This window comes from Canis lupus, chromosome 11, assembly GCF_003254725.2.
Source record: "Canis lupus dingo isolate Sandy chromosome 11, ASM325472v2, whole genome shotgun sequence".
Taxonomy (NCBI): Eukaryota; Metazoa; Chordata; class Mammalia; order Carnivora; family Canidae; genus Canis; species Canis lupus.
The window spans coordinates 35,288,929-35,310,559 of record NC_064253.1 but is presented as its reverse complement, the minus strand read 5'-3'; the positions used below and the strand labels follow the sequence as shown (position 1 = coordinate 35,310,559).

Here is a 21,631-nt window from a genome sequence, read left to right as displayed (position 1 = left end):
TTAAAAATAATTCCAAAAAAAATAAAAATAAAAATAAAAATAATTCCTACAAACACCTGGTGGCTTTAACAAGTGAAGTCAGATGAGGTTGGCTTCGGGGACAACAGGAAAGGTGAGAATCATTTTTCTTTTTCTTTTTCACTTGAGTATAGAAAAAAAAAGCTACACTCTACCTTGCTTTCCGTTACTATAATACAGAACATGACTGACAGAAGCAATTCAGAATTTATTTGCAGGTGATTCTCTCTCCACGGTAATCTTCACAAGATTCCTCAGTTCTCTTAGTATTAGGTTTGCATCTTCTCTTTTCTCTTTTCTTATTGAGTTAAGCTTATTTCCCATGATAAAAAAAAAAAACTCCCCTAGTTGTAAAGAGGTTTATAAAAGCCACAGATATTTCTTTTTCCAGTTCACTTTTCCCTTGATTCTGTGGTATCCAGCACCACATTTATAAAATTGGATTGGGAGTTTGCTTTCTTTTTTTAAATCTAAGAAACCATTGATCCATGTTAAGATGATTAAGCCACACAATGGTATATAGTTTATCAGATTTTTTAAAAATACAAATTTTATTTATATACATGTGTGTGTGTCTGTGTGTGTGTATGTACATACATACATGTATATACATACATAGATAAACGGCTTTGGTCCTGGCACAGTAAAAAAATCATCATTTCATGAAATGCAACTGTTAAAAAGCCTCACTAAAATTTAAATCATTGATTGGGCTACATGACTATTATATTAGTTGGCTTTATTCTGATATTACTGACATAAAATAATGTGTTCCATTAAATAAAAACATTAACAATTTTCCTCTATTATCTTTATTAACATTATCTCATTTATTTTATGTTTCATGTATCTTACAGTAATTCTTTTTTAAAAACTACCGGGCGGCCCAGGTGGCTCAGCAGTTTAGCGCCGCCTTCGGCCCGGGGTGTGACCCTGGAGGACCTGGTATCGAGTCCCCATGTCAGGCTCCCCACATGGAGCCTGCTTCTCCCTCTGCCTGTGTCTCTGCCTCTCTCTCTATCTCTCCCTGTCTCTCATGAATAAATAAATAAAATCTTTTAAAATATATATATATAAAAACTACCAGTTATTTCAGTCCCTCTCCACAACTGAATGCAAAACTAGCATAAAATGCTCTCTAGAAATTTAACTTCTCCTTCATTATGTCATCATCTAGCCAAGAGTCAAGACAAGATACATTCACTTAAATATAAAGCAAAATTAGTAAAGGTGTCTAAATATGAAGAATTATAGATGAGTCAGAGGACTATACTTGTCCACTTACAAAATTCTTATAAAATAGAATAAAAACAGGGGATCCCTGGGTGGCGCAGCGGTTTGGCGCCTGCCTTTGGCCCAGGGCACGATCCTGGAGACCCGGGATCGAATCCCACATCGGGCTCCCGGTGCATGGAGCCTGCTTCTCCCTCTGCCTATGTCTCTGCCTCTCTCTCTGTGTGTGGGTGTGTGACTATCATAAATAAATAAAAATTTTTAAAAAATAGAATAAAAACTAAGATTATCTAGACTATCCTCCAAAACCTCAAGTTCTCCAAAAGCAGAGACCCACTATTACCAAAAGTAATTACAGAGTAGCTAAGAAAAACTACAAGGTAAAACTAATCTAAAAGTAGTTTACATTTATAATACCAATCAATAAAAAAAGAAATTGGGGCAAATAAGTATTTTACCAGGAAAAAAATCAATACTGAGTTATCCAAAAATAAATCCTAAAGTATAGACAGTAAACATTTCCTCAATTCAGTCAAAACTGGCTTAATAAGAATTTTATCAACAAAAAAGAAATCACTGTTATCTAGTACTTCCTTTTTTTTTTTTAAGATTTTATTTATCCATCCATGAGAGACACAGAGAGAGAAGCAGAGACGCAGAGGGAGAAACAGGCTCCATGCAGGGAGCCCGACGTGGGACTCAATCCTGGGTCTCCAGGATCAGGCCCTGGGCCAAGGCGGCACTAAACCGCTGAGCTACCCGGGCTGCCAACTAAAAACATTTTAATTGCCTTATAGGTGTGAAGAAGTACTAGATAACAGGGCAGCCTTGGTGGCTCAGCGGTTTAGTGCCACCTTCAAGGCGTGACCCTGGGGACCTAGGATCAAGTCCCATGTCAGGCTTCCTGCATGGAGCCTGCTTCTCCCTCTGCCTGTGTCTCTGCCTCCCCGCCCCCCTCTCTCTGTCTCTCATCAATAAATAAATAAAATCTTTTAAAAAAAATGTTTTTAGTGATGATCATAGGATTTTATAGAATCCTAAAGTGACTTCTAAATGACTTTTTTTAATTCTAAATATATTCAGGCTTTAACTATCCTAATCTTTTAATGGTCATCCATATACCATATATATATATATATATATATATATATATATATATATATTTTTTTTTTTAGAGAGTGCACATGCTTGCACACATGCATGAGCGGGGGGGGGGAGGTAGAGAGAAAGAAAGAGAATCTCAAAAAAAAAAAGAGAGAGAGAGAGAGAGAGAGAGAACCTCAACCAGGCTCTACGTCTAGAGTGGAGCCAGACTCGGGTTCACTCTCAGGACGCTAAGATCATGACCTGAGCCAAAAACAAGAGTTGGATGCTTAACCAACTGAGCCATCCAGGTACCCCACCACATAACATTTTTAAATGATGATACATTCCTGAATTTATTGGCCTGAATAAACATTCATCACAAGTGATAAATAAGCAAAAAATATTCTTTAGAATATAATCTCATTTTTTTATTTTTCTCTAACTTTACATAAAATTTGGCCATGGGTGTTAAAAAATTTTTTTTTAGTTTTTATTTATTTATGATAGTCACAGAGAGAGAGAGAGAGGCAGAGACACAGGCAGAGGGAGAAGCAGGCTCCATGCACCAGAAGCCCGACGTGGGATTCGATCCCGGGTCTCCAGGATCGAGTGCCCTGGGCCAAAGGCAGGCGCTAAACCGCTGCACCACCCAGGGATCCCAGGCCATGGGTGTTAAGAGTGTAATTTTATCTTCGCCAAGTTCACATTTGATATTATTATTGATAATTTCTATACACCCCACACCAAGTTTCCCCTATTATTAACATCTCACATTCATATGTTACAAATAACCCATTAAAATGGACAATGAGGGACGCCTGGGTGGCTCAGCAGTTGAGCGCCTGCCTTTGGCCCAGGGCATGATCCTGGAGTCCTGGGATTGAGTCGCACATCAGGTTCCCTGCAGGGAACCTGCTTCTCTACCTATGTCTCTGCCTCTCTCTCTCTCTGTCTCTCATTAATAAATAAAATATTTTTAAAAAATAAAATGGACAATGAATCTTAATAGATATTTCTCCAATAACATACAAATCACTAAGCCACCTGCATCCTTTGCCAGCTGAATAAATGGCAATGCCATTCACCCATTTGCTCATGCCAAAATCTTTGGCATTTTCCTCTACTCCCTCCTTTTTTCTCACAAGCCAGGTCCAATTGATCTATAAATTCCACTGGTTCTATCTTCCAAAATACATACAAATCCAACCACCTCCTCTACACTATAAATCTCATTGAGGTGGGATGCCTGGATGGCTCAGCAGTTGAGTGTCTGCCTTCGGCTCAGGTCCTGATCCCGGGATCCAGGATCGAGTGCCGCATCAGGCTCCTTGCGGGGAGCCTGCTTCTCCTACTGCCTATGTCTCTGCCTCTCTCTATCTCTCTCTCTCTCAATCTCTCTCATGATTAAATAAATAAAATCTTTAAAAATAATCTCATTGAGGCAACTTTAATAGTCTTCTAAATGGTCTCTTACAATCTATTCTCCAAAGTGTATACAACATGCTGCTTTTAAAACAAAAAAGAGGAAGTATGTCAGGCCTCCGCTCAAAACCTTCCAATGGCTTTCATCTCACTCAGTCAAAAGTCCAAAGTTCTTACCATTAATTACAGAAGATCATCAAAACCGTAAAATCTGCCTACCATTCTGTATTTCCTACCAGCCTTTCCATTTCAGCCACAATGCCCTACTTGCTATTCCTCAAAAACTCCAAGTACACTCACATCTCATGGCCTTTGTACTTTCTATTCCTTCTTCCTAGAATGCTCTTCCTCCAGATAGCCACATGACTGTCCCTTTTTTTCTTCAGGTCTCTACTCAAATGCCATCTCATCAGGTCAGCCTTCTATGACTACTAACATAAAAGGGTAAACCACCCTGTCCCATCACTCATTACCTCTCCTAGTCTGCTTTTTTTTTTTTTAAGATATATCCATTTATTTGAGGGGAGAGGAGCAAAGGGAGAAGGAGAATCTCAAACAGACTCCCCACTGAGCACAGAGCCTGATGCAAGGCTCAGTCTCACAACCCTGAGATCATGACCAGCCAGAGCTGAAACCAAGAGTCAGGGACTCAACCAACTGAAACACCCAGGGGTACCCCAACCACAGAGTTTATCATGTTTTGTTCCATTTGATGTGTAATTCTCCCTGACCAGAGTACCAGCTTCAAGAGGGAAGAGACTGCTTTGTTCACTGCCATGCCTCAAGACCCAAAAGTGTGCCTAATACTCTCTATAAATACTTACTGAATAAACAAGTGAATATAGTAGTCATAGGAACAGGGTGCTATAAAAAATGGCACTAAGAACAAGAGCTCTCAGAATTTAAAAAAAAAAAAAAAAGGAAAATATTCAATGAGAAGATTAGAAAGTAAAGTCAAGTAAATCTCCCAAGAAGCCACAGTAACAAAAAGACCAAGAGAAAGACAAGAGAAAGGTAAAAGAAGTAAACCATCAATCCAGTTGGTCTGACGCCTGAATAATAAAAGCATGAGAAAGAACAGCAAAAGCCTTGAGAAAAAATTATGAAGAAAGAACACAAGAGAATTCCTCAAAATGAAGGAGATGAGTTTCCTAGTAACTAAAATGGTCACCATGCCCTGCACATTGAATAAAAAATATATATGCTAAGAAACATTGTTTATATTTCATGTTCTGCAATTGTAGATTCAGTGGGAACTCTATAGCACAAATAACTTGGTATCTTTACAAATAAAAGGAAAAAAGAAAGCTATAGGTGGTGAATCTGTAGATTAAAATATATTTATGAGACATATCAGTGGGAGTGCCTGGGTGGTTCAGTTGGCTGAGTGACCAACTCTTGGTTTCAGCTTAGGTCATGATCTCATCAGGGTCTTGAGATCAACTCCTGCATAGGGCTCTTTGCTCAGTGTGGAGTTTGCTTGAGAATTCTTTCTCCCTCCCCCTCTAATCCTCCCCTACTTATGCAAACATTCTCTCTCAAATAAATTAATTAAATCATTAAGGGGATCCCTGGGTGGCATAGCGGTTTGGCGCCTGCCTTTGGCCCAGGGCGCGATCCTGGAGACCTGGGATCGAATCCCACGTCAGGCTCCCAGTGCATGGAGCCTGCTTCTCCCTCTGCCTGTGTCTCTGCCTCTCTCTCTCTCTCTCTGACTATCATGAATAAATAAATAAAATCTTTAAAATAAATAAATAAATAAAATAAATCGTTAAGAAAAAAAAAGAGACATATCAACGAATTGTAATGTGTAGCACCTAACTGGAATTCTGATTCAAACTGTATTCTTACACACATTCATTGCCATTAGTGGAGCAATTTAAAATTTGAATAATGCCAAATATTTGATCATATTAAGTAATTACTGTTAATTTAGTTTTGATATTGATAATGTGACTCTAAATAAAGATCTCTCATTTTTTAGAAATTGTAACAAAATATTTATAGTTAAAATAATATGTGCCTGACAAAGAGATGGAAAAACATTCCATGCTCATGGATTGGAAGAATTAATATTGTGAAAATGTCAATGTTACCCAGGGCAATTTACACGTTTAATGCAATCCCTATCAAAATACCATGGATTTTCTTCAGAGAGTTAGAACAAATTATTTTAAGATTTGTGTGGAATCAGAAAAGACCCCGAATAGCCAGGGGAATTTTAAAAAAGAAAACCATATCTGGGGGCATCACAATGCCAGATTTCAGGTTGTACTACAAAGCTGTGGTCATCAAGACAGTGTGGTACTGGCACAAACACAGACACCTAGATCAATGGAACAGAATAGAGAACCCAGAAGTGGACCCTGAACTTTATGGTCAACTAATATTCGATAAAGGAGGAAAGACTATCCATTGGAAGAAAGACAGTCTCTTCAATAAATGGTACTGGGAAAATTGGACATCCACATGCAGAAGAATGAAACTAGACCACTCTCTTTCACCATACACAAAGATAAACTCCAAATGGATGAAAGATCTAAATGTGAGACAAGATTCCATCAAAATCCTAGAGAAGAACACAGGCAACACCCTTTTTGAACTCAGCCACAGTAACTTCTTGCAAGATACATCCACGAAGGCAAAAGAAACAAAAGCAAAAATGAACTATTGGGACTTCATCAAGATAAGAAGCTTTTGCACAGCAAAGGGTACAGTCAACAAAACTAAATAAGACAACCTACAGAATGGGAGAAGATATTTGCAAATGACGTATCAGATAAAGGGCTAGTTTCCAAGACCTATAAAGAACTTCTTAAACTCAACACCAAAGAAACAAACAATCCAACCATGAAACGGGCAAAAGACATGAAGAGAAATCTCACAGAGGAAGACATAGACATGGCCAACATGCACATGAGAAAATGCTCTGCATCACTTGCCATCAGGGAAATAGAAATCAAAACCACAATGAGATACCACCTCGCACCAGTGAGAATGGGGCAAATTTACAAGGCAGGAAACCACAAATGTTGGAGAGGATGTGGAGAAAAGGGAACCCTCTTACACTGTTGGTGGGAATGTGAACTGGTGCAGCCACTCTGGAAAACTGTGTGGAGGTTCCTCAAAGAGTTAAAAATAGACCTGCCCTATGACCCAGCAATTGCACTGTTGGGGATTTACCCCAAAGATACAGATGCAATGAAACGCTGGGACACCTGCACCCCGATATTTCTAGCAGCAATGTCCACAATAGCCAAACTGTGGAAGGAGCTTCGGTGTCCATCGAAAGATGAATGGATAAAGAAGATGTGGTTTATGTATACCATGGACTATAACTCAGCCATTAGAAATGACAAATACCCGCCATTTGCTTCAACGTGGATGGAACTGGAGGGTATTATGCGGAGTGAAATAAGTCAATCGGAGAAGGACAAACATATGTTCTCATTCGTTTGGGGAATATAAATAATAGTGAAAGGGAATATAAGGGAAGGGAGAAGAAATGTGTGGGAAATATCAGAAAGGGAGACAGAACATAAAGACTCCTAACTCTGGGAAACGAACTAGGGGTGGTGGAAGGAGAGGAGGGCGGGGGGTGGGGGTGAATGGGTGACGGGCACTGAGGGGGGCACCTGACGGGATGAGCACTGGGTGTTATTCTGTATGTTGGCAAATTGAGCACCAATAAAAAAATAAATTTATTATTAAAAAATAATAACAATAATATGTGCCTGGGATTCATTTCACTATAATATGGGAGGGGGGATAGTGAGTGGGAGTATAAACGATAAAATATTGGCCAGATAGCGGTCACTGTTGAAATTGGTGATGGGTACATTAGGTTCATTATACTATTCTGTTTAGTTTTTAAAATATGTTTACAGCTTCCCATTAAAAAAAAATGCTTGAAAGAAAACAGAGGACCAAAAAAACTTACAGAGCTGACAAGAATGAGGAAAGGATCACCAACAAAGGAACACAAACCAGAATAACATCGGGCCTCTCAAAACAGAAGAGACTGGGAACTTTCTCTTTCTGAGAGAAAATGACTTTAAACCTAAAATTCTATATTCAGTCAAATTTTATCTACTCTAATACTTTATTCATAAAAATCATACTCAGAAATACAAGATCAGCTAAAACTTAGGTCTCATATACCCTTTCTTTAGCAACTATTAGACTATATATGCCACTGGAGTAAAAAAGACTTGCGGATCTAGGAAACAGAAGATCCAACACAGGACAATAAAGTCCCAGGTGACAGCTGAGCCATGAGCCATAGGCCTTGAAAGCAATGAAGAGATTGGGCAGGAGAAAGAGTTCCCAAGTAGTATGATAATTTTCTGAGTAAGACCACATAAATTTGCCAAACAGAGCTCTTTGAAGGCTTGATCCATTTGTACTCCCATCAGCAAGGCACAGAAACTCTTAAACCACCCACAGAAACTCTTAAATCACCCTCACCAACACTGGGTGCCATCTTTTTCTTTAAACTTAGTATTATGAGTGTTAGAGCCTTTCTTACATCATAGTAAGGTCAAGCATTTTTCATGTGTTTGTTGTGCATCTGAACATCTTTCACTTCTTTGATGTCCTTGGCAGATTTTTTTTCATAAAGGTTTTCTCCTCTTTCTTACCAAATAATAGGGGATTCATATAGACAGATATAGAGACACAGATATATTTACCTTGTGCTGTAAATCTTTTTCTCATTTGTCTTTTATATTATTTGATGTGGGGAATTTACTTATATAAGACTTTAATTTTTCATAGTCAAAGCTACAAATCTTTATGGTTTTGTTCCTCTATTTTTATGATTAATAGTAAGTCATACTATACTCAGAGAGAAAAAAACTTATATTTTTTTCTTTATCAGGTTTTAATATTTTTACTCTTTTTAATCCAACTGGATTTTAGAATATAATGTAAGACGGGAATCTAATTTTATTTTGTCCCAAATAGTTAAACCATTGTTTCAACATGATTGACTGAATAATCTTTCCTATTCCCACTGATTTAAAATGGTATCTTCAGGATGCCTGGGTGGCTCAGCGGTTAAGCTGAGCCTTTGGCTCAGGTCCTGATCCTGGATTCCTGGGATCAGGTCCCGCATCGGGCTCCACAGGGAGCCTGCTTCTCCCTCTGTCTCTCTGCCTCTCTCTGTGTGTCTCTCATGAATAAAAAAAATAAAAAACAAAAAATAAAATTATATCTTCATATACTAGATTTTAGAAATATTCTACAAGTCTACTATTGGCCTTTCAACTCTATACAACTGAAAGTCTGGTCTTAGAGATACCATACTTTTTGGCCACTCAACAATCTCTTTTCCCCTACATAAAAATTTATTTTCTGGGCTTTAATTTAGTAGAACTGAGAGAGATTCATTTGGTAGCAAAATAAAGCAAACGATTTCTTTCAATCAAATATTTTCTCGGGATCCCTGGGTGGCGCAGGGATCCCTGGGTGGCGCAGCGGTTTGACGCCTGCCTTTGGCTCAGGGCACGATCCTGGAGACCCGGGATCGAATCCCACATCGGGCTCCCGGTGCATGGAGCCTGCTTCTCCCTCTGCCTGTGTCTCTGCCTCTCTCTCTCTCTCTGTGTGACTATCATAAATAAATAAATAAAAATTTAAAAAAAAAAAAAAAACAAACATTTTCTCTTTGGGATTTGAATCCTAAATAAAATTATAAAAAGAATGATACCAATTATTATTGATAAATTTTAAAAATGAAAATTATTGATACCAATTCATCTTCATTTCATCCATCATTTCTCTTCCCAAGACCTCTGGAGTAGCTCTGGGATTCATTTCTGAGCCTGATTCCCCAGGTTTCATTCTGATTCTGCAAATATGATTCCCATATTCTTCCACTTAATTCCTTATTTAAGTTAATCAAAGTTGGTTTCTGTTGCAAACAACCAAAATACCACAACTAATACATTACTAATGCTTTATAATAGGTATTAACTTCTGATATAGTAAATCTCCACTCATTACTCTTACCAAAATGCTTTAGGGGCACCTGGGTGGCTCAGTCGGTTAAATGTCGACCTCTTGGTTTTGGCTCAGGTTATGATCTCAGGGCCGTGGGATCGATCCCCAGGTGGGCTCCACACTGAGCCCAGAATCTGCTTGAGATTCTCTGCCTCTCTCTCTGTCCCTCCCCTTGCTAGGGTGCACATGTGTGTGCACATGTGCACATAATCTCTCTGCCTCCCTCTTCCAAATAAATAAATAAAATCTTTTTAAAAAGATGTTTTAGGGATGCCTGGGTGGCTCAGCAGTTGAGCGGCTGCCTTTGGCTCAGGTCATGATCTGGGGATCCAGGATCAAATCCCACAATGGGCTCCTGCAAGAAGCCTGCTTCTCCCTCTGCCTGTGTCTCTGCCTTTCTCTCTCTCTGTGTGTGTCTCTCATGAATAAATAAATAAACCTTTAAAAAATAATAAAAATTACAAAATAAAAATTTGTTTTAGAGTCTCTAGTGTAATACCTATTTTAGTCTTGCACATGAATTTCTGAATCTGTATTCCCAAAATAATTCCAGTGAGTTTTTTATTAGAACTGTTTTAATCCATAATATAATCTGGGGAGGATTCATATCTTTATAGTGTTGAGTATCCTCAAAATGTCTCACCATTTTTTGAAGACTCTCAGTTAAATTTTCATAACTTTTTTAATATGTCTGTAGTTAATTGTATTCCTATTCTTGTCACTGTGGTGAAGAAAATTTTTACATGTTTTATTCCCTGATTATTAATCGTATGTAAGAATGTAAATAAAATTGTTACATGTTATTTTCTTCTTGGTTGGCCTCCTTACTGAATGTCCTTACTAGTGTCAATAATTTTAAAGTTGATTTTTCTTGACTATTCAATTTATAAATGTATCATCTGAAAATAATAAGTCATACCTCCTTCTTTCCAAAAACTATACTTCTTATTGCTGTTCTGCCATTATATACTTCTCTGGCTAAAATTTCCAGAACAATGTCAAATGACAGCAGTGAGTTTAACTGGAGTACCTCTAACATTTTTATCATTGAATTCTCTTTTTTTTAAAAGACTTTATTTATTTATTCATAGAGACACACACACACACAGAGAGAGAGAGAGAGAGAGAGGCAGAGACACAGGCAGAGGGAGAAGCAGATTCCATGTAGGGAGCCTGACATGGGACTCGATCCTGGGTTTCCAAGATCATGCCCTGGACCGAAGGCAGTGCTAAACTGCTGAGCCACCCGGGCTGCCCGAATTCTCTTTAAAAATGTTTATTTACCTAATAACAATTACAGATTATGTTTAAAATAAAACTTATTTACCTATTGAAATACTTAATTTCCCATAAACAAAAGAAAGTTTAAAAAGAAGAATTAAATAAATTTCTCTAAAAATTAAAGTGACCATCAGTATCATTCTCTCATAAAAAATCATATATTTCGGGGATCCCTGGGTGGCGCAGCGGTTTGGCACCTGCCTTTGGCCCAGGGCGCGATCCTGGAGACCCGGGATTGAGTCCCACATCGGGCTCCCGGTGCATGGAGCCTGCTTCTCCCTCTGCCTGTGTCTCTGCTTCTTTCTCTCTCTCTCTGTGACTATCATAAATAAATAAAAATTTTTTTTTAAATTTTTTTTTAAAAATCATATATTTCATTTGTAAGTTGATGCTTCCTTCCCATCTAAAGTCTTACCTGAAAAGCATTCCACAAAATCATTCAGCTAGTACATGATTCAAACTACCAAATTAGTGGGGTGCCTGGGTGGCTCAGCAGTTGAGCATCTGCCTTTGGCTCAGGTCATGATCCTGGGGTCCTGGGATCATGTCCCACATGGGGCTCTCCACAGGGAGTCTGCTTCTCCCTCTGCCTATGTCTCTGCCTCTCTCTGTGTGTGTCTCATGAGTAAATAAATAAAATCTTAAAAAAAAAAACTACAAAAAAAAAAAAAAAACTACAAAATTAGAATTTAATATTATGTGTACAAAATCCTTTCCTGTGTTGCTTCCTCAACCTTATAATGTAAACAATTACCCTCAAGCTTTCCAAATATTCCATGAGAATTAACTGTTAAAAATGGATAGATTTTAAAAATTAGGGGCAAAATATAATTTACTCAAATATAAAGTTATCAAAGAAACCAGATATTCAATATAAATAAGTACTGAAAAAATTAGTTTTATGTTTTATGATAGAGTAAAACTTTCTCTGACCTTAAATGACTGTTTTAAAAGAATAAGAAAATATACCTCAAATTCTTTTCTAAGACGTTCTTCTCGTTGAGTGCTAAATTCAAGTTCACTTGTTTGTCGCCGTAAAAGATCAGAGCAGTCCATATGTTCAGCTTCTAATTTTTCTACCTTCTTGTGCATATTTTGTACAGCATTATCTTGCTCCTGGAAAATAATTCGTTTTTGCATCAATATAGTTTATAAGCCAACAATGACAAAAATGTATCTTATAGAAGACAGTGAGTAACTAAATCTGTGCTTCAACTTAACAAGAGGTTATACAGTTGACCCTTGAACAACATGAGGGTTAGGGACACCCACCCATGAGCAGTCAAAAAACCTGTGTATAACTTTGACTCCCCCCAAATTTAGCTTCCAATAGCCTACTGTTGACCAGAATGATAACACAAACAACTGATTAATCCATATTTTATCTGTTTATATGTATTATGTATTGTATTCTTACAATATCAAATTTTTCTTAATTTTCTTCAGTATTCTTGGCTCCACATCTCCAGGTCATCTCCAAGTTTTTTCACATTGTCCAAAATCTCCAAAAAAATTTCCAACATATTTATTGAAAAAAAAACCACGTGTAAGTGGACCCATGCAGTTCAAACCTCTCTTGTTCAAGGATCTCAAAGACATTTGCCCTTTAATGTTTCCAGTAATGTTTCAAAATGTTCAAAAAGCACTGCTGGAGTTTTACAATTTTGGGGTGACTGGCTGGCTCATTGGTAGAACATGAAACTCTTGATCTCGGGGTTGTGAGTTTGAATCCCACACTGGGTGTAGAGATTACTTAAAAATAAAATTGAAAAAAAAAGAATTACAGGAGTTTTACAATTTTAAAACTCTGATTAATAGATGTTATGTTTGAAAATGTGTCTAGCTTACTATACTTTATGCTAGTTCAATTGACCTCTGAGGGTATTTACATAACGCTGCAGTCCTACTGCTATATATAATGTTCTCCCCCTCACTAAAATTTTAAAATATTTTGTAATACAGGGATCCCTGGGTGGCGCAGCAGTTTGGCGCCTGCCTTTGGCCCAGGGCGTGATCCTGAAGACCCGGGATCGAATCCCACATCGGGCTCCCGGTGCATGGAGCCTGCTTCTCCCTCTGCCTGTCTCTGCCTCTCTCTCCTTCTCTCTCTGTGACTATCATAAATAAATAAAAATTTAAAAAAATATTTTGTAATACAAATATACCTGCTCACTTGTGTGATAAGAAGTGATTAGCTTGAATGCCTAATAATGACCCTTGAGGTTTTTTTTTTTTTTAATTTTTTTTTTATTTATTTATGATAGTCACAGAGAAAGAGAGAGAGAGGCGGAGACATAGGCAGAGGGAGAAGCAGGCTCCATGCACCAGGAGCCCGATATGGGATTCGATCCCGGGTCTCCAGGATCGCGCCCTGGGCCAAAGGCAGGCGCTAAACCGTTGCGCCACCCAGGGATCCCCCTTGAGAGGTTTTTATGTGAGCTCATGGTACTTTAGCTATGGTTATAGCTCTATAGCTCTTAAAGTTTTATCCACTAGATGGCTGTGTTTCATTTCCTTCAGTTTCCAAGTTTTCCAATCTTTGCTGTATTATTGAAAGAAAAATAACATCAGGTCATCTTCTGCTGAAATCTCTCAATCTTATCTCCCCACAAAACTCAGAAATCAGAGTTGAATGTCATGAAAGTTCAAGTATAAAGTCAACACCCACATCAAAGGTATTTTCTGCAGTAACGTGTCCTGATTTATCATTCCCACTCAGGTCTCTGGCTCAGGCTCCTTTCCCAAGTTCCTTCACCAGCACAGTCTTATCTAGGGATATACACACAGATAGGGACCCAAAATGGTTCCAGGTATTACTAGTCACTCAAACAGTGTCACCAGAACCTGATTGAGAATGTCACAAGCACCAAATACAACTCTCTATAGAAGACTCTAACATGGAAGGCACCTGGCAGTGCAGCCCACAGTCAGAGAATGGAGAATAAAACCTAACGTTAATTCCCTCTCTCCACATCCCCCTCACTCATGAGATTACCACTCGGTAGCCGACTACACATGAACTCAGGAATGATCTTCAGGTAACAGAAACATCTCAATATACAGAAGTTCATCTGCTCACACATTTTCAATCCTTAAACTAATACCACAAAGAGCAAATCTGGGTACCAGAGCAAAACTGTGCCAGCATTGCCTATAGTAAGCAGACACCACTCACATTGTTTTAATGACACTCTGGGTTCGGGAATAAATGGTTTTACAAATAGCCATATGTCCTCTAATTTCATCATAATAGGACCTTCATATACAAAAGTACTTTTAAGACCATTAAGCACCATCCATGTATAAGATACTACTTTTATTCTGCATGACAGAATAGCAGTCAATAGTGTCAAGCAGTCAATAGTGCCAGCATCAACTCAAATTCACTGTCAAATTATGTGCCTCCTGACGGACACATCATCTCCAGCTTTCTATCATCCACGCAAAGTACTATGTATATTTTTAGATAAATAAACAGCAATTTACAAGGTTAATCTCAATGTAAACCAAATAATCTGAAATAAAAACAAAATAAAAACCATAACCAAAAATGCTTGTATCATAGTTGATGGCAATTATTTCAAACAATACTTATTAAATAAAGCAAAAGAAACTGAGTATTCGAGAAGGCTCACGAAATTTATTTATAAGAAGATATGAAAATAAATAAATAAAAATACATCAAAAAAGGGATCCCTGGGTGGCACAGCGGTTTGGCGCCTGCCTTTGGCCCAGGGCACGATCCTGGAGACCTGGGATCGAATCCCACGTTGGACTCCCGGTGCATGGAGCCTGCTTCTTCCTCTACCTGTGTCTCTGCCTCTCTCTCTCTCTCTCTCTCTCTCTCTCTCTGTGTGTGTGACTATCATAAATAAATAAAAATTTAAAAAAATACATCAAAAAATAAGAAGATATGACTATGATTCCCATTCTATTGAGAAACAGTACAAAAAATGCAATCATTCCATTACACTAAACAAAAAGCATATGCATCATTCCATGACACTTTTGATTTAATCATATAAAAAACTGGAAAATCAGTAATGGATCAGTTAGGGCTTATTATATTTATTGGTGAGATTTTAACTTTATGATACTTGGTCCTTACAGTAATGCAGTTTTTAAATAAAAGTCTTTCAAGATGTAGATGAAATGCTGACCTAACAATCCCAGTTTTAATGCAGAGGTCAAGTAGTCACTAATATTACATGACAATTACTATATACCCTTGGATATGCATATAAAACACACACAGTTTTTATGTTTAAAAACTGCCTTCTTGGGATCCCTGGGTGGCTCAGCGGTTTAGCGCCTGCCTTTGGCCCAGGGCGCGATCCTGGAGATCCGGGATCGAATCCCACGTTGGGCTCCCGGTGCATGGAGCCTGCTTCTCCCTCTGCCTGTGTCTCTGCCTCTCTCTCTCTCTCACTGTGTGCCTATCATAAATAAATAAAAAATTTAAAAAAATAAAAATAAAAAAATAAAAATAAAAATAAAAACTGCCTTCTTCATATAGTGTAGACTTCTTAGGAATTCTATTTACATATTCAAGAAACTTATATTACATAGTTAAGGGATTACATTAACTTAAAATTACATTAATTTTTTTAAATACTTTATTTATTCATGAGAGACACAGAAAGAGAGGCAGAGACATAGGCAGAGGGAGAAGTAGGCTCCCTGCAGGGAGCCTGGTGTGGGACTCGATCCCGAGGACCCCAGGATCACAACCTGAGCCAAAGTAAGATGCTCAACCACAGAGCCACCCAGGTGCCCACACTGATTAATTTTCCAATGTTAAACTCACCTGGTATTTATTGTATAAAGGCTTTTTATATTATACCTTTTTTATATTTTGCTGCATTGAGTTGGCTAATATTTTATATAATACTTCTGTATGTTTATTCATTAGTGAGATTAGCTATAATTATCTTTTCTTCTAGTCTTGTCAATTTAGCATCAAGATTTATCAGTTTAGCATGTCATCAAGATTCTTCCATTATAAGTGGCACCTGGATGGCAGAGTTGGTGAGGAGTCTGAATCTTGGTTTTGGCTGGGGTGGTGGTCTCAGGTTCCTGGGACTGGCCCCACATCAGGCTCTGGGCTGAGCGTGGAGTCTGCTTGGGATTCTCCCTCTCCCTCTGCCCCTCCCACTTGTGCTTGCTTGCTCTCTCCCTCTCTCTCAAACAGATAAATCTTTAAAAAAAAAAAAAGATTTTTCCATTCTCTGGCAGTTTAAGAAAATTACCTGCTCTTTGCATGTTTTTTTGTTCATTGCTGAAGCAATAAGGGCCTGGAATTTTGATACCAACTCTTTTAGGTTTTCTATTTTCTACCTCTTCTTAGGTTAGTTGGGGCAGATAGGAGGTTTATATACATACCTGTTTCAAATATCCAGGCAAGTAACCCTACACTGAAGATCACAGTTGAAAGAGCAAACTCAAACACTCAAGCTCCTAATAAGCCTTTTAGTCCTCAACTCTCAAACATAAGAAAAAGAGGTATTTTGAGGGGAAAAAAACAACATAAAAGATGAAATCTAAATCAAGGGGGAAGAGGAAAAACAACCTCAAAGAAACACATAATAAAGAGAATAAACCTTCAAAATATCTTTTGAGAACAGAAGCAATTTCAGAATTGCAAAGTAAGAACAACCAAAAATTCTTTTTTCCATAAAAGCATGAAGAACACTGGCAAAAAAAGTCAAAATCAAATTTTTTATAAGTGGAAATTCACCATAGACTTGTAATAATCTTATCAATAAGCACTTATTCAAGTAAATCAGCTGAAATCTCTGTAACAATGGTGAGCTTTTTGGCATTTTAACTTGCCCTAAATCCATGGCCCTTCCCATCAGTTACTGATAGCCTTGAAAATCAATACTGTTAATAGAGCCAAGACATGACAACAACCTAAGTGTCCATCAGCAGATGAATGAATAAACAAAATGTGATACACACACACACATATATACACACTCATACACATATACATAGTAGAGTATTATTCAACCATAAAAAAAGAAGGAAATCCTGCCATTTGGGACAACATAGATGCACCCTGAGGGCATTATGCTAAGTGAAATAAATCAGATAAATAAATACTGTATAATCTCACTTATATGTGAGAAACTGAGTATTCGAGAAGGCTCACGAAATTTATTTATAAGAAGATATGAAAATAAATAAATAAAAATACATCAAAAAAGGGATCCCTGGGTGCACAGCGGTTTAGCACCGCCTTCAGCCCAGGGCCTGATCCTGGAGACCCAGGATGGAGTCCCATGTCGGGCTCCCTGCATGGAGCCTGCTTCTCCCTCAGCCTGTGTCTCTGTCTCCATCTCTCTGTCACTCATGAATGAATAAATACTTTTTTATTTTTTTTTATTTTTTTTTAAAGATTTTATTTATTTATTTATTCATGACAGACACAGAGAGAGAGGCAGAGACACAGGCAGAGGGAGAAGCAGGCACCATGCAGGGAGCCTGACGTGGGACTCGATCCAGGGTCTCCAGGATCACACCCTGGGCCAAAGGAAGCGCTAACTGCCGAGCCACTGGCGCTGCCCAAATAAATACTTTTTTTAAAAAATTATAAATAACCCAAAAGAAAAAATGAAAATTCAGTAGAAAAGTTACAATATAATGCTGCAGAAATCTCTCAGGAAATAGAACAAAAATATAAAGAGATAGAAAACAGAAAAAATTAAGCATATCCACTTTATGCCAAATAGACCTTAAAATCAATTCAATTCTGATCAAAGTTTCACCAAGTTTTCTTGGTGGAATATTACAAGCTAAACTTCAAACTCACATGGGAGATTAAAGGCTAAGAAAAAAATATTCCCTCATAAAAAATATTAAGAATATGGAGAGGGGAACTTGCCCTACCAGTTATCAAGACTTATTCTAAAGCCATGGTAAATAAAACAATTCAATATTGACTCATAAATAGATAAGTATATAAGCGAAACAGAACACAGCGCTCAGGAACTAAACCTTAGATAGAAAGGAACTTGGACGGAGACAACACTATAAATCAGTAAGTGGTGACAGAACAGACAGTTGAATAGCTGGTAGAGGGGCATTTGGTTATCCATTTGAAAAAAAATAAAATTAGATCTCCTCATGCTATGTATAGAAAAAAATACACATTCTCTTTACGACTTTAGGTTAAGACATAAAAGACACTATTAATAAAAAAAAGAGTGATAAATTCAACTACACTAAAATTTAAAATGGCGCATCAAATCCAATATAATTGTCTCCATGTTTACAATGAGGATATAACTAGCCAAGGATTAGCAACCAAATATATTAAAAGCTCCTATAAATCAATAAAAATATACAAACAATCCAAAAGGAGAAAGTAAAAGTATAAACTGGCAGTTCACAGAAGAAGAAACATGAATGGCCAATAAATACAACATGCTCAATGTCAGAGAAATAGAAATTTAAGCAAAAATGAGATATAATTTCACAAACATCCTATTGCAAAAGAAATTAAGTCCAAAAAATACCAAGTATTCAAGAAATTGTTAAGAGAAGAGGAACTCTTCTTTTGAATTGGCATACCATGTGGGAGAACAATTTGGCATATATTTTACCTCTAAATAATTGCATATACACAAACTACATACCTACATAAACAAAAATATTCAATATTCATGAAAGCACTGTATGTGATAATTAAAAGTTGGGAAGAATTTAAATCTCAATCAATCCAGTAATGGAAAATAATTATGAGATACACATAGAATAAAATACCATACGTCAGTTAAATTGAATAAACCAGAGCCAGTTTATTAACTTGGGAAAAAATCTCAAAAACACTAGTGAGAAAGACAAGTTGGACAAAGATTCATACATTATGATACTCTATGTATATTTTTAAAACACAAAAAAATACTAAAATAATATGATACATGGTCAATGTATACAGACAGAAAATTAAACACTGACTTCAGAATAATGGTTATCTTTTGGGAATGGGGTAATGGTGGGATGATAAAGTGATTCAGAATAGTCGCTCTTAAATAATATAACAATTTATTGCTTGTCTGTTTTTAATGCTGAGACAAATATGACAAACACATGACCTAGATGGTAAATATTAGATATATTAACAATATTGGGACACCTGGGTGGCTCAGCAGTTGAGCTTCTGCCTTCAGCTAAGGGCGTGATCCTGGGTCTGGGGAATCAAGTCCCGCATCTGACTCCCTTCAAGGAGCCGGTGTCCCCCTCTGCCTATGTCTCTGCTTCTTTCTGTGTGTCTCTCATGAACAAATAAATAAAATATTTAGGTATATTAATGGTATTGGTACGTTATACTAGGTACTGGTATTAGTCCCTGTCATTTTCTGTATGTTCAAATATTCATCTTATATTTGTGGTTTTATCAACACAGTCTAAGTCTGGGGTATATTATAACATACAAGAAAATTCCAAAAGAGCTATAAAATAATACATGCAGTTACATGTCAAGATTAATTTGCCTCTTTGCAAATAAAATTTTTAAATTTTTATCACAGAATTTATCTTCTTTTTTTTTTAAGATTTTTTTTTTTTTTTAACTCATGAGAGACAGAGAGAGGCAGAGACACAGGCAGAGGGAGAAGCAGTTCCTTGAGGGGAGCCTAATGCAGGACTTGATCCCAGGACTCCAGGATCACGACCTGAGCTAAAGGCAGATGCTCAACTCCTGAGCCACTCAGGTGCCCCAGAATTTATCTTCTTATAAAATAAAAAGCTACCAGGATCCTTATAGTGAAAATATAAGTGTCATGTGTGTATGAGTGTGTGTGTAAATAAAATCATATTAAGGACGATGGAAATTGAGGGCGTTCTTCTTTTGTCCACTAGAGGGAGGTGTTGAACTTTTTAATATTTTATTTATTTATTCACTAAAGACACAGAGAGAGAGGTAGAGGCAGAGGCAGAGAGAGAAGCAGGCTCCTTGCAGGGAGCCTGATATGGGACTTGATCCCAGGACCGCAGGATCATGACCTGAGCCAAAGGCAGACGCTCAACCACTAAGCCACCCAGGTGTCCCGAACTTAAAATATTTTAAAATGAGGCTTTTTTTTTTTAATTTTATTTATTTATTTATTTATGAAAGTCACACATAGAGAGAGAGGCAGAGACACAGGCAGAGGGAGAGGGAGAAGCAGGCTCCATGCACCGGGAGCCCGACGTGGGATTCGATCCCGGGTCTCCAGGGTCGCGCCCTGGGCCAAAGGCAGGCGCCAAACCGCTGCGCCACCCAGGGATCCCATAAATGAGGCATTTTTTTGAACTGATATTTACCATTATAGGAAACCACATTGTGCTACTAGAAAACTTGCTTTCTGTCCACATACTTGAGAAACATAGCCCCAAAACTAAATTTTTTTAAATATCCTCATATAAACATTTCTCAGACTCCAAAATATGGTTTCAAGTCTAAAGAATTATAAAAATATAATTAGAAACATACCAGAGCTAAGGTACTCCTCCTTCTTACCTGATGAAATATATCAATGTAGCTAGTTACCACAACTCAACCTAGTACCTGCTTATCTCCTGAAATCCCCAAAGCCAGCACAGTTCTACAATCAGAAATAATGTTTTCAGTCATAGAGTATAAACTGGTATTAACTTTATGTAATACTGATCATAATTATAAATACATAAGCTTGCAGACCAAGCAGTGATACTTTTAGGCATTTACATAATTCAGTTACTCGTACAACAGCTCAAAGATATGGCCAGGAATGTCAATGAATCATTTTTTCCTTTTTTTTTTTTTAATTTCTCTCTCCCTCTCTCCCTCTCTTTTTTTTTTAATTTTTATTTATTTATGATAGTCACACAGAGAGAGAGAGAGAGAGAGAGAGAGGCAGAGACATAGGCAGAGGGAGAAGCAGGCTCCATGCACCGGGAGCCCGACGTGGGACTCGATCCCGGGTCTCCAGGATCACGCCCTGGGCCAAAGGCAGGCGCCAAACCGCTGCGCCACCCAGGTATCCCTCCCTCTCTTTTTTTAAGTAAGCTCTGTGCACAATGTAAGGCTTGAACTCACAACCCCAAACTCAAGAGTCACAAGCTCTATGGACTGAGCCAACCAGGCTCTCCAAATCTTAGTTACAGCAAAAAATTTTTGAAGGAAATAAAATGTCTTTCAATAAGGGATTCCTTAATATATGTTGGGAACATCCACATGGCAGAAAACCATATAAATGCTACAAGAATAATACAAGGATATTAAAAGATGGACACCAAGCATACTGAGGGATATAATTCCATTTACATAATACAATGATAAAATGTTCATATACCTTTAGATAAGGAGTGGGATTTGGTGGGGGAGGGAGTCATAAGACCTTCACTTTTGTTTTTGAATTTCCCTAAATTAGGGCATTTTTTACAATGAGCACAATAGATAGCAATTTTATAAATTGAATATAAAGCTATTTCCTGTTTAGAAAAAAACAGGCAGGACCAGTGCCAGAGTCACTGTCTATGCTGCTTGCTTACACAGGGCACCACTGGGCAGTTGCCTAGGAAACTGCAAAGAAATGCTCCTTGCTGCTCTAGATCATTTCAA

General features: G+C 37.6%; 1 protein-coding gene across 12 annotated transcripts in view; it reads right to left on the bottom strand.

Moving 5' to 3' along the window:
- CCDC171 (coiled-coil domain containing 171) overlaps nucleotides 1-21,631 on the bottom strand; it is a 322,836-nt gene that overhangs the window by 257,596 nt on the left and 43,609 nt on the right. For all 12 annotated transcript variants that reach the window (XM_025431987.3, XM_025431986.3, XM_025431994.3 and 9 more), the window contains one exon: nucleotides 12,013-12,159. In XM_025431987.3, coding sequence (XP_025287772.3) covers nucleotides 12,013-12,159 — 147 coding nt within the window. The remainder of the gene's footprint in view (nucleotides 1-12,012; nucleotides 12,160-21,631) is intronic.